The sequence below is a fragment of the Stenella coeruleoalba genome (assembly GCF_951394435.1).
Source record: "Stenella coeruleoalba genome assembly, chromosome: 12".
In the NCBI taxonomy this organism is placed as follows: domain Eukaryota; kingdom Metazoa; phylum Chordata; class Mammalia; order Artiodactyla; family Delphinidae; genus Stenella; species Stenella coeruleoalba.
The window spans coordinates 39,264,508-39,288,878 of record NC_137158.1 but is presented as its reverse complement, the minus strand read 5'-3'; the positions used below and the strand labels follow the sequence as shown (position 1 = coordinate 39,288,878).

General features: G+C 38.1%; 1 protein-coding gene across 3 annotated transcripts in view; it reads left to right on the top strand.

Moving 5' to 3' along the window:
• The window catches only part of PDSS2 (decaprenyl diphosphate synthase subunit 2), a 273,183-nt gene that overhangs the window by 79,093 nt on the left and 169,719 nt on the right, over positions 1-24,371 (top strand). For 2 of the 3 annotated variants that reach the window (XM_079938680.1, XM_079938679.1), the window contains exon 2: positions 23,944-24,078. The exons of the other annotated variant lie outside the window; for it this stretch is intronic. In XM_079938680.1, the coding sequence (XP_079794806.1) occupies positions 23,944-24,078 (135 nt within the window). The remainder of the gene's footprint in view (positions 1-23,943; positions 24,079-24,371) is intronic. 3 annotated transcript variants of the gene reach the window in all.

The following is a 24,371-nucleotide window of genomic DNA, read 5'->3' as shown; positions in this document are numbered from 1 at the left end:
GGACTCACGTATGGCTGCTTCTGACTGACTGCCTGCCTTCCAGACATAGTCACTGCCTCAGATGTGTTGATAATTCATGTAGGAATTGGCTTTTCAAACTTTTACTGCAGGACTATTCACATTTATAGTTTCTTGGCTTATTAGTTTTTTAGCAAATAGTACCTAGCGAGTTACCACAGTTAAATTAGTGGAATTCAGAGCACCTGCATTTCTGAAGGCATTACTTTGTACATGGAATGGATCTGATTTTTAAACAACAGTTTTGCCATTTGCTTTACACCCTATTGTTTATTGTAAAGAAACTCTTTGTGCTTCTTAATTTCTCATTTACTCTTTAAGAACAGATGGCCCAGGAATATATTTACAGATGTGGTTCGACTTTTATTATTTCAATGCATTATTTTCTCCTCATCAGATCCATATTTGTGGTGATATGCCCTGCATGGCAAGTGTTGAGAAAACATTTACACAAAGTCTTGCCAAGAAGGACTGTTGACTCTGTGTAGTATAGTGACTTCACTGTTCAAGATCCTCATGTGTTTATTAAAAAGGAAAAAAAAAACCCACCCAGATACTGGTTAATTATATTTGTCTGTCTAAATTACTAGATCTCGTGGTTGGTATATTAAATTTATTAAATAGTTCAAGTGTATTCAATACTCTATTACAGCAGTGTTATTGATATACTGGCAAAGAAACAAACATGACCACTCTTTACCATCTGTTTATAATGCTATATAAAGAAGACCATGTTGGTTGCTATGGAAACTACATTTCCAAAACCACTGAGTGTTTGCTTAAATTCTCCAACCTTTTAAAGACATAAGCTTTTTTTTCCTGAGAAAAAGAATAGAAAAATACATTTAAAAATTTCCAGTGATTTTCCTAAAGTCATTTCTCTGTAAAATTCATTTATTATTTCTAGGCTGATATTTTGCCTCAGGATTTCATGAATTAAATTGAGGGACTCTTAATTTGAGAATTCTTTGGCATTTTCAAGAACTGGGGAGAAAATGTTAGCACTATTCTATTGAGGGCTGCCACCTATCTTTATAAGTAAAGGCTTTACTTCTTCAGAAAAAACTTTTTACTAGTGGAACAATAGAAAGGAGGCTGAAGAGGTGACAGATATAATTACGTGGTCATCTGGGGAGGAAAAGCAGTTGTAATGTACTTAAAATGGCTAACCATGTTTAGTTATTGCTGTCATATTAGCTAATATGAGAAAAATTACAGGAGGTGAGTACTTGGCTTTAAACAGAATGGTTCTGACTTTAAAAGTTGTGGCTACCAAAAAATATTTTGTTATAATAATTGTAAATAAAACCAGTTGATATTCCTGGGAATCCTCCCTAGGGAAGAAATAAGTGAAATATATGTTGGACTGTTGTTCTTACTGTAAATGAAAATCTAGAACTAATTTTTTCTAATGCCAACTGATTGTGTGTATCCACGCAAACCTGGGGTCTATATAGACACTCAAGAAGCTTTTTTGCTATATTGTTTTTAAAAAAATCTTTTTTTCCAACATCTTAAAAGTTATTCTTGATGTTTTTACACTGGGGCAGGTAAAATAGGATTGCATCTGTTCCAACTTTCACTAAAGCCCAAAATCATTGTCTATGTGGATAACAATAATAATACTGATAATAGTAATTACTGATGCATATTGTGTACATAGTTGTGCCAGGGAGTATACTTAGCATTTTACATGCTAAATGTTTATATTTAAACGTCATAATAATCCTATGAAGTCAGTCCTGTAAGTACTGGACTGGATTCTGTTTTCTCATCCTTGGCACTATTGACATGTTGGGCTGGCTGGTAGTTCTTTGTTGTGTGAGACTATCAGTTATGTTGTAGGATGTTCAACAGCAGACCTGGCATCTACTCTCTAGAAACCAATAGCATTCCCTCAAGTTGTGACAAGCAAAAATATCTCTAGACATTGGCAAAGTCTCCTGGGGGACTAAAATCACCCCCCATCTGAGAACCACTGCTGTAGATGAACCAGCAGTTTGATTTTTTTCTGGTAGAAATAGTTTGTACACCACTTCCTGCTGTTCACATGCTGTATACTCTTACTACCATCCTTTCTAAAACGAGCTACTCTCCAGTTTTGTTCAGTTACTTGTCTGAGTAACTTAACCAGAATCCGTGTATTATGATAGCTTTTTTTATCCAGGATTTTGAAAACTTTTGCAGCATAATGAAACAAATGGAATAATTAATGTAAGTTGCACTAAAATTACATATTCATAAAAGATAATTTTTAATAATAAAATTTTAGAATCTTCTGCTGAGTTTCATATACTAAAAATTGGAGGAAATCCTTATTTCCATGTATTCAACTATAAGTGCCAAACTAAGATCATTGTTTGTTTTTCCTATTATTGACCTGTCTGGGGATATTTAGTATAGTTGAGTCTGTGTGAATATTTTCTCTGATACTGAAAAATTAGAAGATGGTCAATCATGGCCCATTCTTAAAAGTTAAAGAATCTTTTAAAAAAATAAACGCATAATAGCGATACTAACTTAATAGTTATGGTTAATTTTCTGCTCTTTTTGAAAAACATGACTGTTTTTGTTGCATTTTCTTATGAACGTTTGCTTTAATACAAAAAACATTTCTTAGCGACATTTAAAAACTGTGATACTGTGAAATGGGACTCAGCAGGCCTTTGAATTGACAAAGTTAGTCAGGTTTCTGTGATGCTCAAGTTTCTTTACCAAAAAGTCTTAGCTTATTTTTCTTTTTTTTAATGTCTGATAAGTATATGCAGTTCTGTTAGCCTTATCACTGTTTTTCTTTTTTAATAGATGTTTACTGGAGTATAATTGCTTCACAATACTGTGTTAGTTTCTGTTGTACAACAAAGTGAATCAGCCATATGCATACATATGTTCCCATATCCTCACCCTCTTGGGCCTCCCTCCCACCCTCCCTATCACACCCGTCTAGGTCATCGCAAAGCACCGAGCTGATCTCCCTGTGTGATGTTGCTACTTCCCACTAGCTAACTATTTTACATTCGGTAGTGTATATATGTCACTGCTACTCTCACTTCATCCCAGCTTACCCTTCCCACCCCGTGTCCTCAAGTCCATTCTCTATGTCTACATCTTTATCCCTGCCTTGCAGCTAGGTTCATCAGTACCATTTTTTTTTTTTTTTTTTTTTTTTTAGATTCCATATATATGTGTTAGTGTACGGTATTTGTTTTTCTCTTTCTGACTTACTACACTGTATAACAAACTCTAGGTCCATCCACCTCACTACAAATAACTCAATTTCATTTCTTTTTATGGCTGAGTAATATTCCATTGCATATATGTGCTGCATCTTCTTTATCCATTCATCTGCTGATGGACACTTAGGTTGCTTCCATGTCCTGGCTATTGTAAATAGCGCTGCAATGAACATTATGGTACATGTCTCTTTTTGAATTATGGTTTTCTCAGGGTGTATGCCCAGTAGTAGGATTGCTGGGTCATATGGTAGTTCTATTTTTACATTTTTAAGGAACCTCCATACTGTTTTCCATAGTGGTTGTATCAATTTACATTCCCACCGACAGTGCAGGAGGGTTCCCTTTTCACCACACCCTTTCCAGCATTTTTTGATAATGGCCATTCTGACCTGTGTGAGGTGATACCTCATTGTACTTTTGATTTGCATTTCTCTAGTAATTAGTGATGTTGAACATCTTTTCATGTGCCTCTTGGCCATCTTTATGTCTTCCTTGGTGGGATGTCTATTTAGGTGTTCCACCCATTTTTTAACTGGATTGTTTGTTAAAATTTTATTTATTTATTTATATTTTTGGCTGCATTGGGTCTTCGTTGCTGCGCGTGGGCTTTCTCTAATTGCAGCAAGTGGGGGCTACTCTTCGTTGCAGTGGGTGCTCATTGTGATGGCTTCTCTTGTTGCGGAGCAAAGGATCTAGGTACGCAGGCTTCAGTAGTTGCAGCATGCGGGCTCAGTAGTTGTGGCTCATGGGCGTAGTTACTCTGTGGCATGTGGGATCTTCCTGGACCAGGGCTCAAACCTGTGTCCCCTGCATTGGCAGATGGATTCTTAACCACTGCGCCACCAGGGAAGCCCTGTTTGTTTGTTTTTTTTGATGCTGAGCTCCATGAGCTGTTTATATATTTTGGAGATTAATCCTTTGTCTGTTGTTTCATTTGTAAATATTTTCTTCCATTCTGAGGGTTGTCTTTTTGTCTTGTTTATGGTTTCCTTTGCTGTGCAAAAGCTTTTAAGTTTAATTAAGTCCCATTTGTTTATTTTTGTTTTTATTTCTGTTACTCTTGGAGGTGGGTCAAAAAAGATTTTGCTGTGGTTTATGTCAAAGAGTGTTTTTCCTGTGTTTTCCTCTAAGAGTTTTATAGTGTCTAGTCTTACATTTAAGTCTTTAATCCATTTGGAGTTTATTTTTGTGTATGGTGTTAGGGAGTATTCTAATTTCATTCTTTTACATGTAACTGTCCAGTTTTCCCAGCTCAGCTTATTGAAGAGGCTGTCTTTTCTCTCTTGTATGTTCTTGTCTCTTTTCTCATAAACTAGATGCTCATATGTGCGTAGGTTTATCTCTGGGCATTCTATCCTGTACCATTGATCTATATTTCTGTTTTTGTGCCAGTACCATACTGTCTTGATTACTGTAGCTTTGTGGTATAGTTTGAAGTTGGGGAGCCTGATTCCTCCAACTCCATTTTTCTTTCTCAAGATTGCTTTGGCTATTCGGGGTCTTTTGTGTTTCCATACGAATTTGTAAAGTTTTTGTTCTAATTCTGTGAAGAATGCCATTGGTAGTTTGATAAGGATTGCATCAAATCTGTAGATTGCTTTGGGTAGTATAGTCATTTTCACAATATTGATTCTTCCAATCCAAGAACATGGTGTATTTCTCCATCAGTTTATGGCATCTTTGATTTCTTTCATCAGTGTTTTATAGTTTTCTGAGTACAAGTCTTTCACCTCCTTAGGCAGGTTTATTCCTAGGTATTTTATTCTTTTTGTTGCAGTGGTAAATGGGAGTGTTTCCTTAATTTCTGTTTCCGATTTTTCATTGTTGGTGTATACGAATGCCAGAGTTTTCTGTGCATTAATTTTGTATCCTGCAACCTTACCGAATTCATTCATTAGTTCTAGTAATTTCTCGTGGCATCTTTAGGATTTTCTATGTATAGTATCATGTCATCTGCAAACAGTGACAGTTTTACTTCTTCTTTTCCAATTTGTATTCCTTTTATTTCTTTTTCTTCTGTGATTGCTGTGGCTAGGACTTCCAAAACTATGCTGAATAAGAGTGGTGAGAGTGGACATCCTTGTCTTGTTTCTGATCTTAATGGAAGTGCTTTCAGTTTCTCACCATTGAGTATGATGCTTGCTGTGGGTTTATCATATATGGCCTTTATTATGTTAAGGTAGGTTCCCTCTATGCCCACTTTCTGGAGAGTTTTTATCATAAATGGGTGTTGAATTTTATCAAAAGCTTTTTCTGCATCTATTGAGATGATCATATGGTTTTTATTACTTAATTTGTTAATGTGGTGTATCACATTGATTGATTTGCATATATTGAAGAATCCTTGCACCCCTGGGATAAATCCCACTTGATCATGGTGTATGATCCTTTTAATGTGTTGTTGGATTCTGTTTGCTAGTATTTTGATCAGGATTTTTGCATCTATGTTCATCAGTGATGTTGGTCTATAATTTCCTTTTTTTGTGATATCTTTTTCTGGTTTTGGTATCAGGGTGATGGAGGCTTCGTAGAATGAATTTGGGAGTGTTTCTCCCACTGCAATTTTTTGGAAGAGTTTGAGAAGGATAGGTGTTAGCTCTCCTCTAAATGTTTGATAGAATTCGCCTGTGAAGCCATCTGGCCCTGGACTTTTGTTTGTTGGAAGATTTTTAATTATGGTTTCAATTTCATAACTTGTGATAGGTCTGTTTATATTTTCTAATTCTTCCTGGTTCAGTCTTGGGATATTGTAACTTTCCAAGAATTTGTCCATTTCTTTGTGGTTGTCCATTTTATTGGCATGTAGTTGTTTGTAGTAGTCTCTTATAATTCTTTGTGCTTCTGTGGTGTCAGTTGTGATTTCAACTTTTTCATTTCTAATTTTATTGATTTACATCCTCTCCTTTTTTTCTTGATGAGTCTGGCTAAGCGTTTATCAATTTTATCTTCTCAAAGAACCAGCTATTAAGTTTATTTATTTATTTATTTTTGGCTGTGCTGGGTCTTCATTACTGCGTGTGGGCTTTCATTTTATTTGTGGCTAATGGGGGCTACTCTTCATTGTGGTGCACAGTCCTCTCATTAAGGTGGCTTCTCTTGTTGTGGAGCACGGGCTCTAGGTGCATGGGCTTCAGTAGTAGTGCCACACGGGCTCAGCAGATGTGGCTCGAGGGCTCTAGAGCCCAGGCTCAGTAGTGGTGGCGCACGGGCTTAGTTGCTCCGCGGCATGTGGGATCTTCCCAGATCAGGGCTTGAACCCGTGTCCCCTGCATTGGCAGGCTGATTCTTAACCATTTCGCCACCAGGGAAGCCCCCAGCTATTAGTTTTATTGATCTTTGCTATTGTTTTCCTTGTTTTTCATCTACTTCTGTTTTGATCCTTATGATTTCTTTCCTTCTCCTGTCTTTGGGTTTTCTTTGTTCTTCTTTCTCTAGTTGTTTCTAAGTGTAGGTTTAGATTGTTTATTTGAGACTTTTCTTGTTTCTTGAGATGAGATTGAATTGCTATAAACTTCCCTCTTAGAACTGCTTTTGCTGCATCCCATAGGTTTTGGGCTGTCGTGTTTTCATTGTCATTTGTTCCTATGTATTTTTTTTTATTTCTTCTTTAATTTCTTCAGTGATCTCTTGGTTATTTAGTAGTGTACTGTTTAGCCTCCATGTATTTGTTTTTTTTTTTTACAGTTTTTTTTTTTCCTGTAATTGATTTCCAGTCTCATAGCATGGTGGTCAGAAAAGATGCTTGGTACAATTTCAGTGTTCTTAAATTTTCCAGGGCTTGATTTGTGACCCAATATGTGATCTGTCCTGGAGAATGTTCTGTGTGCACTTGAGAAGAAAGTGTATTCTGCCACTTTTGGGTGGAATGTTCTATAAATATCAATTAAATCTATCTGGTTTACTGTGTCATTTAAAGCTTGTGTTTCCTTATTTATTTTCCATTTGGATGATCTGTCCATTGGTGTAAGTGGGGTGTTAAAGTCTCCTACTATTATTTTGTTACTGTCGATTTCTCCTTTCATGGTTGTTAGCATTTGCCTTATGTATTGAGGTGCTCCTATGTTGGGTGCATAAACATTTATAATTGTTATATCTTCTTCTTGGATTGATCCTTTGATCATTATGTAGTGTCCCTCCTTATCTCTTGTAACAGGCTTTATTTTAAAATCTATTTTATCTGATATGAGTATTGCTACTCCAGCTTTCTTTTGATTTCCATTTGCATGGAATATCTTTTTCCATCCCTTCACTTTCCGTCTGTATGTGTCCCTAGGTCAGAAGTGGGTTTCTTGTAGACAGCATATATATGGGTCTTGTTTTTGTATCAATTCAGCCAATCTGTGTCTTTTGGTTGGGGCATTTAATCCATTTACATTCGAGGTTATTACCAATATGTATGTTCCTATTACCATTTTCTTAATTGTTTTGAGTTTGTTTTTGTGAGTCTTTTTTTTCTCTTGTGTTTCCCTGCCTAGAGAAGTTTCTTTAGCATTTGTTGTAAAGTTCATTTGATGGTGCTGAATTCTCTTAGCTTTTGCTTGTCTGAAAAACTTTTGACTTCTCCCTTGGATCTGAATGAGATCCTTGCTGGGTAGAGTAATCTTGGTTGTAGGTTTTTTTCTTTCATCACTTTAAGTATATCCTGCCACTCCCTACCGGCCTGCAGAGTTTCCACTGAAAAATCAGCTGATAACCTTATGTGGATTCCTTTGTATGTTATTTTTTGTTTTTCCCTTGCTGCTTTTAATATTTTTTCTTTGAATTTAATTTTTGTTAGTTTGATTAATATGTGTCTTGGTGTGTTTTTTCTAGGGTTTTTCCTGTATGGGACTTTCTCTCCTTCCTGGCCTTGGGTGACTATTTCCTTTCCCATGGTAGGGAAGTTTTTGACTATAATCTCTTCAAATATTTTCTCAGACCCTTTCTTTTTCTCTTATTCTTCTGGGACCCCTGTAATTCAAATGTTGGTACGTTTTGTGTTGTCCCAGAGGTCTCTGAGATTGTCTTCAATTCTTTCCATTCTTTTTTCTTTATTCTGCTCCTCAGCAGTTATTTCCACCATTTTGTCTTCCAGCTCACTTATTCGTTCTTCTGCCTCAGTTATTCTGTTAATGCATCCTTCTAGTGTATTTTTCATTTCAGTTATTGCATTGTTCATCTCTCTTTGGTTGTTCTTTAGTTCTTCTAGATCTTTGTTAAACATTTCTTGTATTTTCTCAATTGGTGCCTCCATTGTATATCTGAGATTCTGGATCATCTTTACTGTCATTACTCTGAATTCTTTTTCAGGTAGATTGCCTATTTCCTGTTCATTTATTTGGTCTTGTAGGCTTTTACCTTGCTCCTTCATCTGTGACATATTTTTTTGCTGTCTCTTTTTTTTTTTTTTTTTTTTTTTTACAAGTGGGATTGTTTTCCTGTGTTACTGGTTGTTTGGCCTGAGGCGTCCAACACTGGAGTTTGTAGGCTGTTGGGTAAAGCTGGGTTTTCGTGCTGAGATGAGGACCTCCTTGAGACCTCACTCCAATGAATATTCCATGGGGTCTGAAATTCTCTGTTAGTCCAGTGGTTCGGACTCCAAGCTCCCACCACAGGAGCTTCGGCCCAACCCCCGGCTCATGAGCCAGGATCCCACAAGCTGCGTGGGTTGGCCAAAAATAAAAAATAAAAAAGTAAAAAATAAAATTAAACTAGGAAACTAATAGATATGTTAGAAAGAATATAAAAATAAAAATATAGATGAATCAACAACTGGAAGGTACCTCACTACCACAATAGTAAAAAAGAGGAGAAGGAAAAAAAAGGCCTTGGCTGTGGAGGGCAGGGCCTAAGCAAGGGCAAGTTTGGGGTCATGGTCGGGGCCTATGCTTAGGACCCACATGGCTGGAAAAGGCCCTGAGGGCTGTAGGGGGTGGAGCTTAGGCTCAAGGAATAGAATGGGCCCAGGCATGCCCCACACCCCTAGTCTCAGAGGGCGGAGGACCTCACCTGGGAGCCCAGCAGGCTTCCTGGGCTCGAGTGGGCAGGGCAAACGCCCTCCTCTCCTCTCCTGCTCCTCCCAGAGGGCCCCTCCTGCCTGCCTTTCTTGATCTCCCGGACTCCCTCTTATAACCCCAGGACCCACGCATCCTGGAGGGGGTTTTGGAGGGGGGTTACCAGCCTGGGAGCTCAGCCGGCTCCCCGGCCCAAGTGGGCCAGGAGATCACCTGCCACTTCTCTTCCGCTCTTCCTGGAGGCTCCCTCCCTCCTGCCTCGCCTGATCTCCCCGGCCTCAGGGGCACTGATCCTGTCTGGCCTCCACTTCTCCTCCTCTCTCAGTCCCCCCACGGCCTACCGGTTCACTTGGGGGTTGTTTCCTCCCATCTCCTTGAGCATCAGGGTCTGCCACCAGCAGCTGGCAGGCGCCCTAGTTGTGGGGAGGCGCTAACTTGGCGTCTTCCCACACTGCCATCTTGACTCTGCACCCCCAAGTCTTAGCTTATTAACCCATTCCCCTAAAATCTAAAAATATGAAAACATTTTTCTATTATCTGAAAGATTATTTCAGAAATGTGTATTAATAAATGACTCTATTGCAATTTGGTAAGAAATTACTGCATCTCACTATAGTTAACTAAAGAACATTTTGGAAGAATGCAAACATAGAGAATAATAGCTTTTTTGGAAAGAATAAGAATATTAGACCCTTTAGATACACTTAAATAATTGTGAATTTTAACTATTGTTTTTTATCTAGGCAAAAGCTTGCGCAGCATTTGTATCACATTTTGAGACCAGACTGAATGGGGACCAGGTATACAGTGATGATTGTTAGTGCTTATATATTGTGAAATACTTTTCAGCTCTTGAATAATATGCAGCAGTTAGAACCATTCACCAGGCATTGATTTAAATACACAATATTTGAAGGTGAGGAACACATCCAAACAGTCAAACATTTTGATAGGCCTAAATAACCTATTGATAAGTTTCTAGATTTTACCTGTTCATGAACAAAATAAATAGTCCTGAAATATATTGGCCACAGTCTTCACCTGATCTCTGAATTTAGTATTTATCTGGCTGCTTTTGGAGTAGTAGTCCTTCAGTCAACTATTTCCATAGAGAAATGTACATTCTGCCCAATTTCAAGGAAAGGATCGGAGGTATTCAGTAAAGAATGATGAAAAACGTGATCTCCTCCTTCCCTAAAAGTTATAATTTTGTGGAGTATTTTAGAGAATCGACTGTCACAGGCCACCAGAAGGGCACAGAGCCATATGCCACAAGCTGGGCCTATGCAGATCAGCGTAAGACTCCTTGGCTGTGGTATAGACCCTGGTTACTCCTGCAGTCTGTGCGGGTTTTTGTTGTTTTTTAGTTATGGTTTTTAATCTGGACTGCACTTTCACTGCAGTGCCAACTTTTCTCAGCCTCTGCGTGAATGGGGGCTTTTGAAGTCTTCCCATGGCTCTGTGTTTAATGGACCACAAATCCTCTGGCTCTGTTCTACTTGGGAGTCTTGTTGAACTTGCCTGTAAGGAGAGGGCAGCACCCAACTTCTTGTCCAGCTGTCAGTGCACCAGGCAAGTAATCAAGAAAAGTTTCAAGGAGGTGCTTAGGAGAAATGAATTAAAATTTTTTTTTCACTCCCTTTACCTGTAAAGTACTTTCTGAGCTCTAATTCTAAGCTCCTTTTTACTCTTTGTATGTTATTGCTGCGATCATTATTTCTCTAGGTTGGCTTTGGAGGCAGACTTCTGAATCGAGCCCCAGGTCTCTCACTTATTGGCTATATAGTTTTGGGCAGGTTACCTTATTAATTCATTCAACAAGTATTTATTGACTGTCTATGTGTGCCAGGCACTGTTCTAAGCACTGGAGATACAACTGTGGACAAGTAAATGTGCTGTAACATGCTTATGTTCTAGTCAAGGAAGACAAGTAATAACCAAAATAAGTGAAGACAAATATGTAGTTTATCAGTGTTAATCGTTGATGTGGAGAAGATAAACTTGCCCTGTGAGCCTCAATATCTTCATCCATAAAATGAGGAAAACTACCACCTCCCAGGATAGTTGTCAGGTTAGATGAGCTGGCACCATAAAGGCTTGAGGATGTACCAGGGTGGATGAGACAGTCTGCCTCTAGGTAGCTTGCTGGCAGTCTGGTAAATAAGGGATTTCTTCCCAGACCCTTTTGACCTGCTAGAGTAGAGCAAGTGTTATGTTCTCTGAGGATTAAATGGGCTAGAGTAACATATATGTAATTTATTCCAAGTGTCTCTCTCTTCATTCAGTAGGTGCTATCTATTAATTAATACCATGTAAATGAAACTTTAAAAAATCAAATCATGTTTTCCTGTTGACACACATAATTTGAGACATGCCACTATCATGGTAATCATTTTCCTTTACCTCTGTTGGTAGCTATTTTAAATATCTATATGGTCTTATTGTTATTTGGGTGGCAATTTTTGTGATTTTGAGAGCTAACAGATTTTAACTTAGGCAGCCAAACATGGGATCTTTTCTGTGGTGGACGTTATATCTGTGGAAGATGAAAGCAAGCAGTCTATGTCCTGCAGCCATCACTTCAAATTCTCCCATGTTTTGGTCTGCTGTACCTTGATTTCAGTGTTGTTTTTGGAAAAATAAATGAGATTTTCCTAAAAATTTTGCACTTGATTTCTGAACCATCATGTTGCAATAATATTTTTAGGTTTTGATTTTCTTTCCATTCATTTTAAAAAAACTCATTTCTCCAACTAAAACCCATGATGTGTTGCTATTCCCCCACTCCCAGCTCAATTTGCCTTTGGGGTATTACCTGTTTCTCTATAAAGTGTTTTATAATTTTTTTTCTAACTTGCTTATTTTTACTGGCTTCTCCCATCTCCTGTTGTATCTTCTACATTTGGCTTTAGCGTCTTAATAATATCTTGTGTAAAGCCAATTGAATGACCTATCTTTTTCGACTTGTCCTAATGCAAATATTCTAAATTTGGCACAGTTGAACCATCTTCATTAGCTAGTAGGACTGACCCACCAAGTACTAAATAAATATTTAGTACTTACATTGAGATATTCTTTTTGATAAAAATGTGCTTATACCCAAGTAAAACCAAAAGAAAATAATAATAATAGAAGATTAATCTGAGAGCAGTTCTCTTGCATTTGAATGGCAGAGTCTTTTGAAATCAGGGCTGCAAGTTGAGAAAAGCACTGAGCACTAAGGGAACACTTATTCACATTTTGTTGATTTATTCCCTACACAGACGGACTGTGGTAGTGGGAGGTGTGATTCACAGCACATCAGCTCTTAGCCAGTGTCACTGCTTGAGTGGTGGTATGAGTCTCGTGTGTCTGTATAGTGTAATGATGCCTGTATTCCAGCACTCGGTTTTTCTACCTCTTTGCTTCGAAACTAAATTGATCTTTTTCTAATGTGAACAAAGGGGTCTATATGTAAAACTTATTGTAAGGGATTGTTTTAACAGAGTTTTCAGTGTGACCAGAATATTTTTTAATGGCCTGTTTTACTACATTAGTATTTTAAAATAAATCTTCAGTTATCATTTGAGTGGGGAAATCTTTGTTGTTGTTGTTGTTGTTTTCGCCTGGTGATAGTTTAATTCTAAGGTGGCCAGCTTACATCTTGCTGCAAACTTGATTGATGATAACATCATTTTATACTTGTTTTTTATTTCAGTCATATTTCATTAAACTACTGATGTTCATTCATTAACTATTTCTAAAAAGCTCCTGGCTTGATTTCCCCTCTGCTCAACAACCCCTGTGCCCTACACCTGTTCTACTTTCTCTTCTCTCTTCCTTTCTTTCCAGTGCCTGTCTTCTGCCACATGCCCATCAAACCTAATTGCATCTTTGGGAGAGCTTTGGTGAGGCAGTTCCTTGGCCCTACTGTCCCTTGGGGATTTAATGCGGGTGGAATGTGCAGGTGGCCCTCGAGCCATGTCAGTGGCTGCTACAGCTCCCAGATTCTAAAGGCTGGTCACCTCAGGCCCTAAAGTTGTTTCAAGTCTAGGGCATTTTAGTCTCAGGATAGATATGGCAGGAATAATACAATCTGGGTCATTTTGTCAATGGAAATTAACCTCCAGCTCTTCTGCTAATTTTATGTAAAAATCTGTGACATGCAGACTGTTTTTAGTCTCCCTCAAATTATAGTGCTTTAAGACAATTTTCATGAGTGTTAATGTTTTTCTTTTGCAACTGAGTAATATTACTGTCACAGAATTCTTAATCATATATATATTTGATACCATTTAAACTTTGGCCTTATATCTAAACCTTAGAGAAATTAAAAGTGAAATATGAGAACCCAAAAGGCACCCAGCATAGGACTTTGGGGTTCACTAAAGGTGAGTTAAATTTTTTCTTCAAATAAGAAATACAGCTATAATGCAGTATGCCATATGCCTTCTTAAAATTCTGTTATTTTAAAAATACAGTTATTTTTTTCTCCAGATTTACAAAGCGATCTGTGCTCTTATGCAATTCGGAAAGTAAATCACCCTTAATCTAAAAATCCATTGATTAACACTTGTTACAATTTAGGGGTATTTCCTTCCTATCTGTTTCTTTTTACTTTTTAAACAAAATATTTTAAACACACACAAAAAATACGTGGACACTTTGTGTATTGGCTCCTGTATAATGACACTCATTTAAAATGTTGCTGTTTTAGAAAACAAACTTATGGTTACCAAATGGGAAAGGGGTTGGGGGAAAGGACAAATTAGGAGTTTGGGATTAGCAGATATAAACTACTATATGTAAAATAGATAAACAACAGGTCCTACTGTATAGCACAGAGAACTATATTTAATATCCTATAATAAACCATAATAGAAAAGAATATGAAAAAGAACATATGTGTGTGTGTGTATATTATATATATATCACTTTGCTGTATACCAGAAACTAACACAACATTGTAAATCAACTATACTTCACTCAAAAAAAATAAAATGTTAATGTTTTGTCATATTTATTCCTAGTTTTTTCTTGGCCTTGTTCATATGTATATATGTGTGCATATATTGAAACATAATTGGGATCGTGTTATATATACATAGTTTTATACTTCTGTCTTTTCTTTAACATTTTAAGTATTTTCCCATATCATTAAAATTTGTTTAATGCTTTGTTGCAACACTAAATTTGTTCTAGTGTATGCACAGATTTTCTGTTTTTAAATAGTGATAATTCTATTCCTATTTAATTAATTTTACATTTACTTCTAGTTCTTTTAGTATATCACATACTAGGCATGGCTTAAAACACTGTTTTTCAAAAAACTGCAAGTTGCAACTCGTTAGTGGGTCACAAGATCAATTTAGCCAGTTACAGTCAACATTAAAAAAAAAGAATAGAGGCCTTCCCTGGTGGTTCAGTGGTTGAGAGTCTGCCTGCCAATGCAGGGGACGTAGGTTCGAGCCCTGGCCCGGGAGGATCCCACATGCCGCGGAGCAACTAAGTCCGTGCGCCACAATTTCTGAGCCTGCGCTCTAGAGCCCGCAAGCCACAACTGCTGAGCCCACATGCCGCGGCTACTGAAGCCCGCGCGCCTAGAGCCCATGCTCTGCAACAAGAGAAGCCACAACAATGAGAGGTCCGCGCACCTCAACAAAGAGTGGCCCCCGCTCACTGCAACTAGAGAAAGCCCGCTCGCAGCAACGAAGACCCAATGCAGCCAAAAATAAATAAATAAATTAATTAATTAAAAAAAAAAAGAATAGAGAAGATCAGGGTATTCCTGTGATTCTTTGGCAAAAATTGTGCATCTTCTAGTCAGTTCTTTTGTTTCAGTTATCTGTATGTAAATTAAAAAATGTTTTGACTAGGGGTCACAGTCACAAGCATTATTAGGAGTCTTATCAACCAGCCCACCTCATGTATGTTAGATTTGACATCCATCTTTTATGCTTACATTTTCTGGATTGATTTATTAGAACTAGATATGTTAAAGTGGGGTAATCAAATTGTGAAACAAACTCTATACCTCTAGATTTTAGCACTGGAGGGAGTTCTCCTTGTGGGGGTCTGGGAAGTGCTGATTTTTCCCATTCAGTTTTAGTCTGGGGAGCTTTGAGCTAACTTGAGGGTGATGATCCCTTGTAGGTGATAAATTGTCTCCTTAATATTTGATTATCAATTTACCAAAATATTGTGATTTGAATCACTGGCATACATTAGAATTCTGAACACTTTTTTTTTTTTTGATAGTCCATTGTGGGGATGTACCACAGTTTATTTAAACAATTCTCTACTGATGAAGAATTCTGAACTCTTGAGCATAAATATCAAAAGTTTTCTCTCATGCTCCAATTCTGCCATCCTACCTCAGCTCTCCATCTGGAACTACCCCTACCTTCTATTAAAGTGAGGGTAGCCTCCTCTCACGGGTACTGATGCAGTAGTGAATTCAGTCAGTTCTCCTAAATGAAGACACAAAACACATAAACACTCCAGTATATTGAGTTCTCTCTATTTAAAACTTAAGATAGGTACTTTGATATGACATGATTCTTATATACAGTAACTTTTCAACATTGCATTAAAATAAATCTCAGCATGTTTTCTTGGAATGTATCGGGGCTTTTCTCTTGTGTGGCTGTCACTTTTTTTTTTTTTTTTTTTTTTTTTGCGGTACGTGAGGGCCTCTTACTGCTGTGGCCTCTCCCGTTGCGGAGCACAGGCTCCGGACGCACAGGCTCAGCGGCCATGGCTCACGGGCCCAGTCGCTCCGCGGCATGTGGGATCTTCCCGGACCGGGGCACGAACCCGCGTTCCCTGCATCGGCAGGCGGACTCCCAACCACTGCGCCACCAGGGAAGCCCTGGCTGTCACTTTTAAAGAATCCACTATGATTTAGGAAGGAGGGACTCAAGACTTCAGAGCTGGATGGTTGAATGTAGCAAATGGATGATAGGAGAGATGAGGAAAGTTTGGAATAGCAATAGGTCTATTTGGGAAAGATGTTTACGATAGTGTCTGCTTCTCTACTTCTTGGAAGTTATTTATTCTCTCATTTTGCATTTTTTGAGACCTATTCTGTATCAGTTACTCTGCTTGGTTCAGGGCATCCAAAGATAACTAAGCCTGAGAGCCCTCAAGGTTCTCATAACTTCGTGAGGAGTACGTGAGAACAAATAATTAAATAGCAAGGCTGCAAGGGCTCCTGGACCTTGGAGTCCAAATTATGTCTAAATCTTGGCACTTATATTACTAGTTGACTAGTGTAACTAGTAATTATTTAAGTTCTCTAAGCCTGCTTGCTAATTCTCCTCATTTGTAAAGAGATATTACCAGTTCCTTTACGTGGTTTTTGTGAGAATAAGAGTGTATGCATGTAAAACAGCACATGCCTGGCATTATAGTATGTTGTAAGCATTGTTTTCTGTGTCATTGTTGTCATTTTTATTATTCAGTGTATTAAGTGCCAAACTAGAACTTTACAATAAATACTCTAAAAGCCCATGGAAGAGACAAATACCTGGCCCCAGTTCCTATACACCGCACACAGTTCTCTGCCTCTGTTGTGCATATATGTTCACTCTTCTTTCTGGGTGTCTGTGGAGACCCCTTTTATTTGTTTGTGGACATACTGTGTTCTTTCACATGGGTCACTCATCCTTCCCCAGTTCCCTACATATAGGAGTTGTCTAAGATTCCCTTTCTCTCTTCCCACACCTTCTTTTTCCCTTTTCCTTTCCCCTTCTTTTCTCCTTTTACTCCCCCCAAAATCTCATCCATCAAATCCTACTGCTTCAGCCATCATCCTCTACAAAGATGCTTCCCAAATCTATACCTGCAGCATTTCCAGGTGCCTGCTGGGCATCTCCATCTGGAAGTCCTTCTTGCATTCAAAGTTAACATGTCCAAAACTGAACTCATTAATTCCCCATTAACACTCCCTTTTCTTTCCAGTCCTTGCTAATACTAGCATCATCACCTCCAGCAAACAGGTTTGAATCTTAAATTCAGCCCTTATCTTTCCTTTGCTTCCTGATCCCTTCCTGATGTCTCTCTCATGCAGTCAGTTGGCCAGACTAGGCTGATCCACCTCCATGATACTGCCATCATTCAGCTTTTCTTTCCCATCCCTGCTGCCACTACCCTAATTTAGGCCCTCATTATCTCTCACCTGGAATGTTGGAAGAAACTACTCCTAGCTAATCTTCCCTCTCCTTTCCCCTGCACCCAGCACACTATTGCCAGAGTAACAATATTAGGCCCAGAGTAACACTTTTAGTCTTTAGCTTTAATCACATTGCTCCCTTGCTGACAAATCATCCATGCCTTCAGATTGCCTGCAGAATGAAGCCCTGACTGTAAACTTTTCAAGGCCCTTCACTCTTCTGGCTGTCTTCTGGAGCTTGTTCACCTTCACACATTGCCCAAATGGGCAGCCCCACAGCTCCTGAGCCTGCTCGCCATACTTTTACCTGCTTATTACTCTAACCTGTTCCTTTCTCCTAAAATACCACTCTTTCCATTCCAATAACTCCATCCCACTTCTTCCTCCATTCTCTGCTCAGGGAAATTTGACCATCTTTAAGGCGCAGTCTGAATTCTGTCTCTACTGTGAGGCACACCTCTAACAAGAAGTGGTTTTCTTTCTTCCTTTGTTGCTTTTTGTTACTCTACTATCTTTGTTATCTGTTCATTAATATTATACAGTTTAACCATTTTTGGAACACATTATTATAGCTCTTTTATTAGACCTCTTATTTCTTTGTATACCTCTTAGTATATAAGTGTTGAAGAAATAGAATTTGAGAGAATATGGAAAGATGCCATAACTGTCATTTGAAATATTTATTTGAAATATTTGAAATATTTATAGGATAGGGTTAAGGAAGAGAAACTAGTTAATAGTTGTGGAAAGATAGGATGATGCAGTAGGAACTGCAGTTAGCCATAGAAGCCATAATGTGAGAAGGCTATAGAGCTGGGTTGCAAAGTTCACCTGTTCAATCCTTATTTCCATGAAATTGTAAAGCTATTAGAATATTCATGTTTACTGTTGATCTGTTGTAGCTCTGGAGCAGAATTTTGAAGGCCAAGTTCGTCCCCCCAAAATTCAACTTACAGACTTTTCAGAATATTATTTTAAATTAGTGATATATCTATAATAGCTAATTTTCCAGGACTACATAGTATCTGACATATATTTAAATTGAGTTGAAATATTACTTTAGATTTGCTACACCTCTTGTTTGTCCACCAAGCTACCCCCATATTTCTCATTGACTACCACAAAAGCCTTCTAACCAGTCTCCTCATATCCACTTTGTCCCCCCCACCCCAAACACACACCTAAGTCATTTTTCCACACTGATGATAGAAGTTTTTCTTTTTTCTTTCTTTTTTTTTTATTTTTTTTAAAATATCTGATTACATGACAAGATGCTTAAGTTACTGTGGTGGCTTCACATTGCTCTTTGGATAAAGAGCTAACATCCAATCATGGCCTGTTTGACCTGTGTGGTCTGGTCTCTGTCTGCTTCTAGCCTCACTTTGTACAGTGTACTCAGCCTTGCATGTGCTCATTCTTGTGCTGTGGAGACACTCCCCTTACCTATTCTCTTCCCACACCCCTCTTTTACATCTTCCTTTGGGTGTCAACTTGGTCATCATTTCCTAAGGAAGCCTCTGACTTTCCCTGCTAGGCTAGTTCCCCGTTGTAAGCTCTCACAGCATCGTCTCTCTTTTTCCTTTGTGGCATTTATTACTATTGTAATTTTACATTTATTTGTCATTCTTTCATTATTACCAGTCTCTTCCACTAGGTTGTAAGCTTCACAAGCTCCGTGCCTGGTTTTGCTCACCATGACATCTATGCCAAGCACTGTGCCTGATGTATGGAAGGTTTTCGGTCTGCATTAGTTGAATGAATGATAAAGGTTTTGGGGTTTTTTTTTTTTTAAATCTATATTAGTGAAAGGAAAACAATTCTGTAGAATTTTAGTGATAAAGATTACAAGATACTAAATATTGCTTTCGTTTATGACACTTAGATGATGTTAACGAATTCTCCCAATTTTTATACTTATTATACATATTGTAGGGTATTAGATAATTAAATGTAGTAAAGTGAGATAATAAAGAATCACAGAGTAAGAGAAAAACCCAGATGTTGAATAGTCCAGGCTTCCCTCTAATGTGTTGTATCAGAGGCTGTGCAGCTTCTTAAACATCTTTATTCTCAAGGGACTCAGCATCAACAGAGACTCCTCTGTTTTTTAATCTCTTCATGTCGAGCCAAAATTCACCAGCTATATTTTCTGTCTATTAGTGTCAGTCTCTAAAGTAATACTTACCAGGTCTATCGCCTATCCTTCTGGTACCCTTTCAGATGAAAATACAGTCATCATGTACTCCTCTAGCTTTAATTCTCCCAACCCTGCCCTTCACACACTGTATTCCTGCCCTATTGATTCTGGAGACAGCTGTGTCTTCCTCTTTCTCCTCCAAACTTTCACACATATTGTCTCCTCTCTACAACACTCTTTTTTCACTTCCCCTCCTTGCTTCAGCTCCCCTGACTACTTCGTCTCATCCTTTAGGTCTCAGGGGGGTCCCTTTCACCACTCCTTCACCCCTGCTTATGTTAGTTGCCCTTTCTCTGTGCCTATGTTAGTTGTCCTTGTTCATCTCCTAAAGTAGCTCATACCACATTTTATTATTATTTTAAGTCCAGACTGTATTATCCACAAGAAGGGAGACCACAGCTCACCATTGCTCGCCATCATGTCCTCCACTCTCTGTTTAGCTCTGTACCTGACATGTAGTAAGCATTTACTACATTTTTGACTGCGTAAATTTGAGAACACCAACTTTACTGTTCTCCAAGCTAGCATTCATTTTTTTTTTTTTTTTTTTTTTTGGTCAGCCAAGCATGTGGAAGTATATGATTTCACCATCTTCTGGATATGCCCCAGCTTGTCAGTATTTCTCCTTAAGAGAGGCATTCAGAATAAATCACAGTGTTCCAGGTGAAGTATGACCTGGACCATATGAAACATTAACTCTGCAAGTTTAGAATCCTAGGGACTTTTTATGCTCAGGAGCAAAATTTCTTATTTTTGTTGTGAGCTAGTTTTTGAGCTGTGAACATTATCGAATTATCTTAGTACTTTTTTTTTTTTAAGGGTGTTAATGAAGTGAATTTAAAGACATGGTGTTTTGGAAACATTTAATTTACTCAACCTGTTAATCTGTTCTCTGGGTTGTTAACTACTGTCTTGTGTGAAAATTGATGGTTAGAAGGTGTGCTTTTCTGACTGCTCTCTTGATTTCTGGTAACTGGTCTACTATAGTTTCTTTTCCTGACATTTTCAGTAATGCATTCTGAAAGTGGCCAGTGTTTCAGTGATACATGATGTTTCTGGGTCATGGTCGGAAGAATTCCTTAACTTTTGTTATGTTGGGGGTAGAAAAGGAAACAGTATTTATAGGAAATTATATATGCTGGTAGTGGGTAAGACTTTGAGAGACAGAAGGAGAAACAGTAAAAGAAAAAGAAAATATAAGAGTTGAGAAAAAATAGATGGCAAAAAATAATGAGGGACTTCCCTGCTGGTGCAGTGGTTAAGAATCCGCCTGCCAATGCAGGGGACGCGGGTTCGAGCCCTGGTCCGGGAAGATCCCACATGCCGCGGAGCAGCTAAGCCCATGCATCACAACTACTGAGCCTGCGTGCCTAGAACTCGTGCTCCACAACAAGAGAAGCCACTGCAGTGAGAAGGTCGTGCACCACAACAAAGAGTAGCCCCCGCTCGCCACAACTAGAGAGAAAGCCCACGCACAGCAATGAAGACCCAACACAGCCTAAATAAATTAATTAATTAATTTTTTAAAAAAGTAATGAGAGAGATGTAGTTTTCTGATCACCTTGTCACCTTCCATGTGCTTCCACAGTGGTTTATGCTTCACTCATGTTGTCTGTTCCATACAATGACTACAGAAAGTAGATGTTGTTAATCTCATTTTACGGAAGAGGTGATATTCTGAGTCATACAGCTAATAAGTGGCAGAAGGATTTTTCAAACCTGGTTCTAAAACGGTCACTATTCTACTGACTTAGCAAATAGTTGGTACATGAGGTGAAGCAGATGGAGGGTCACTATAGCATAATGGGTAAGCATGTATATAGACTCTAGGGCCAGGTGGCCTGGGTTCAAATCCTGGCTCTATCAAGGCTCTAACGCCTACTGTCTCTGGTACCTTGAACAAGTTGCTTGATCTCTCTGTGTGCCTCATTCTCCTCATCTGTAAAATCAAAGTAATTGTGGTACCTTCCTCATAGAGTTGTTGTGAATTAATTTAATTAATATATAGTAAAATGCTTAGAATAGTTCCTGGCATATATAAAGTCCTATGTAAGGATTTGTTGTTGCTGCTGCTGCTGTTGTATTTTGATGATGATGATGATGATGATGTATGTGTCCTCTGTGAAAGGTCCCCTCTCTGAGAAATTTGAGGAAGGTGTTGTCAGAACTGTTGCCAGGCCTATTTCTTCAACGTGACTTGGCCAGCTGTCAGAGTTCTTACCCTCATATCCTTCATTAGAGGATATGAGTTCTTACCTTCATATCCTTCATTCCTAACCAGGCTCAACCCCCCAAACACACAGCCACACACACATCCTCACCTTCCACTTTTCCCTTTCTAGAATTAGGAGCCAATTCAGAGCTTCTCTTTAATATTATTATTATCTACCTCAGGTAATACATAAATAAGGGTCTAGTAGCATAAGTTAAAATCTGTAATTCAAAGCAAAAAATTTGGAGAGCGCTCCCATTTTACATTTTCTTCTTCTAAAATAGGGTGCTTCGCAACCTCCCAACAGTTCAGGTCTGTAGGATTTAAGTAGATTGTTACATAATAATACAGAGCTTTGGACATTTCTGGTGATTATTTGTTTCTACTATAATATAGCTTAATTACCTTAAATTAACAGATATTAGAACTTCTTTGTAAAAATCATTAACCCCTCTAGCTTGCTGAAGGTTACTTACTAGATTAAGGAGAAAATATAAGTAGAGAAAGAGCTGTAACTGTTATCTTGCAGAGAGCCTGAAGATCTGTCTTATTTTGAAACTATTGAAAGAGCAAGAAGGGATCCCTTTTAAAAATTTATTTGGAGGCATGAAGGGTGAAAATTTTCTTAACTAATGGACTGACTCATTAATTTTGGCTATGTTAACTTACTTAATTTAAATTAATTCGTTGTTCAGAATTTACCCAAGGAAGTCTTAATAATTCAGTGAAGTATTAAAATACAAAATTTTACTGTTTTTAGAAACAGAGTCACAGATTTGGAAAGCAAATTTATGGTTACCAAGGGGGAAAGATGGGGGAGGGATAAATTGGGAGATTGGGGTCGACATATACACGCTACTATATATAAAATACATAACTAATAAGAACCTACTGGGCTTCCCTGGTGGCGCAGTGGTTGAGAGTCCGCCTGCCGATGCAGGGAACACGGGTTCGTGCCCCAGTCCGGGAAGATCCCACATGCCGCGGAGCGGCTGGGTCCGTGAGCCATGGCCGCTGAACCTGCGCATCCGGAGCCTGTGCTCCGCAACGGGAGAGGCCACAACAGTGAGAGGCCCGCGTACTGCAAAAAAAAAAAAAAAAAAAAGAACCTACTGTATAGCACAGGGAAGTCTACTCAATACTTTGTAATGACCTATATGGCAATAGAACCTAAAAAATGTGGATATATGTATACGTATAACTGATTCACTTTGCTGTACAGCAGAAACAAACACAGCATTGTAAATCAACTATACTCCAATACAAATTAATAAAAAAATTTTTACCGTTTTCACCACATTCAAGAATTATATTTATGTTATTTATGTATACTTTAGTATAACCTATTTGATTAATGCTCATGAACATTGTTCTAAATATTAATTTATTATAATATGTTACCCATAGTTTTCTGTCTTTTTTCTTTTTTTAATGATGTCATTTAGTTCTTGTATGACAACCATTTGCAATACTTAAACAAACATATAATCTTAGAAAGTATTCCTGACCTTAGTTGTAGTAGAAATTATAAAAATTCAATCCTCATAGCAAAAAAATATTACATTCTATGTTAAAGACTAACATTGTCTAGAATGTTTATTCTTTGCATAAAAAATAAGAAATGGCAAGATATTTGCGCATGGCATTCATTTCCATTTTACTTCTCAAATAAATTTTCTACCTGTGAAGACAGAAACCATTTTTTACCACTTGCCCTTACCAGCATCATCGCCACATAATACCACTTCATCCAAGCCATACAATTTGTATTTCACCTGCTGTCAACTACCACAGAACAGTTTAAAACTATGGGTTCCTCTCATTATCAGAGCAAATGGTTAAGATTGCGTGGTAGGGTATAGACAGTGGGAAAACCCAGAAAGAGGAGGAAGCCAAATCATTAGGCCTCACAATTTTCAGATTGTTACTTTCAAAACCAGCCATGGGTTTCTCTAGTTGTTTCCTGAACTTGTTGCTTCCTCCTGTTAACTCTTTCTTCCACCAATCCTATTTCTTTTCAACAAGTCACATTGTCTGATTTTGGAAGCATGGGTGTATTTGCAGCAATTCTCTAATTTGATCTGACTGATTTTGTGAGGGTGTGTTAATCCTCTTCTTTCTTTACTTGTTGACAGGGGCCTTGTACACGACAGCCAGAATAACCTCCAGTTGAGGGGCTTGGTGGTGCTACTTATTTCTAAGGCAGCTGGGCCCAGCAGTGTGAATGCTTCATGTCAGAGCTATGACATGGTCAGTGGTATCTATTCATGGTAAGAAGAAATTTTGACATTGCTCTCTAAAGCGTGCTTTCTTACAGTGGTCAGTAGAAATCAGTTTAGTTTTTTGTCATTCTCTGATTCAAAGATAGATTAAAATATTTTGTTAAGTTAAAACATGGATTTTTATTATTCTTAACAAATCTAATAGGCTTAGCTGCTTTCTTTGTATGTAACTCTGGTAAATTTTGTGTCTAATATTTCTCATTTCTGCCTTGAGCATTTAAACATTCCTATTGAACACTACTCTCCTGCTCCATCATGGTATCATTGTATTTCTGTAGAGA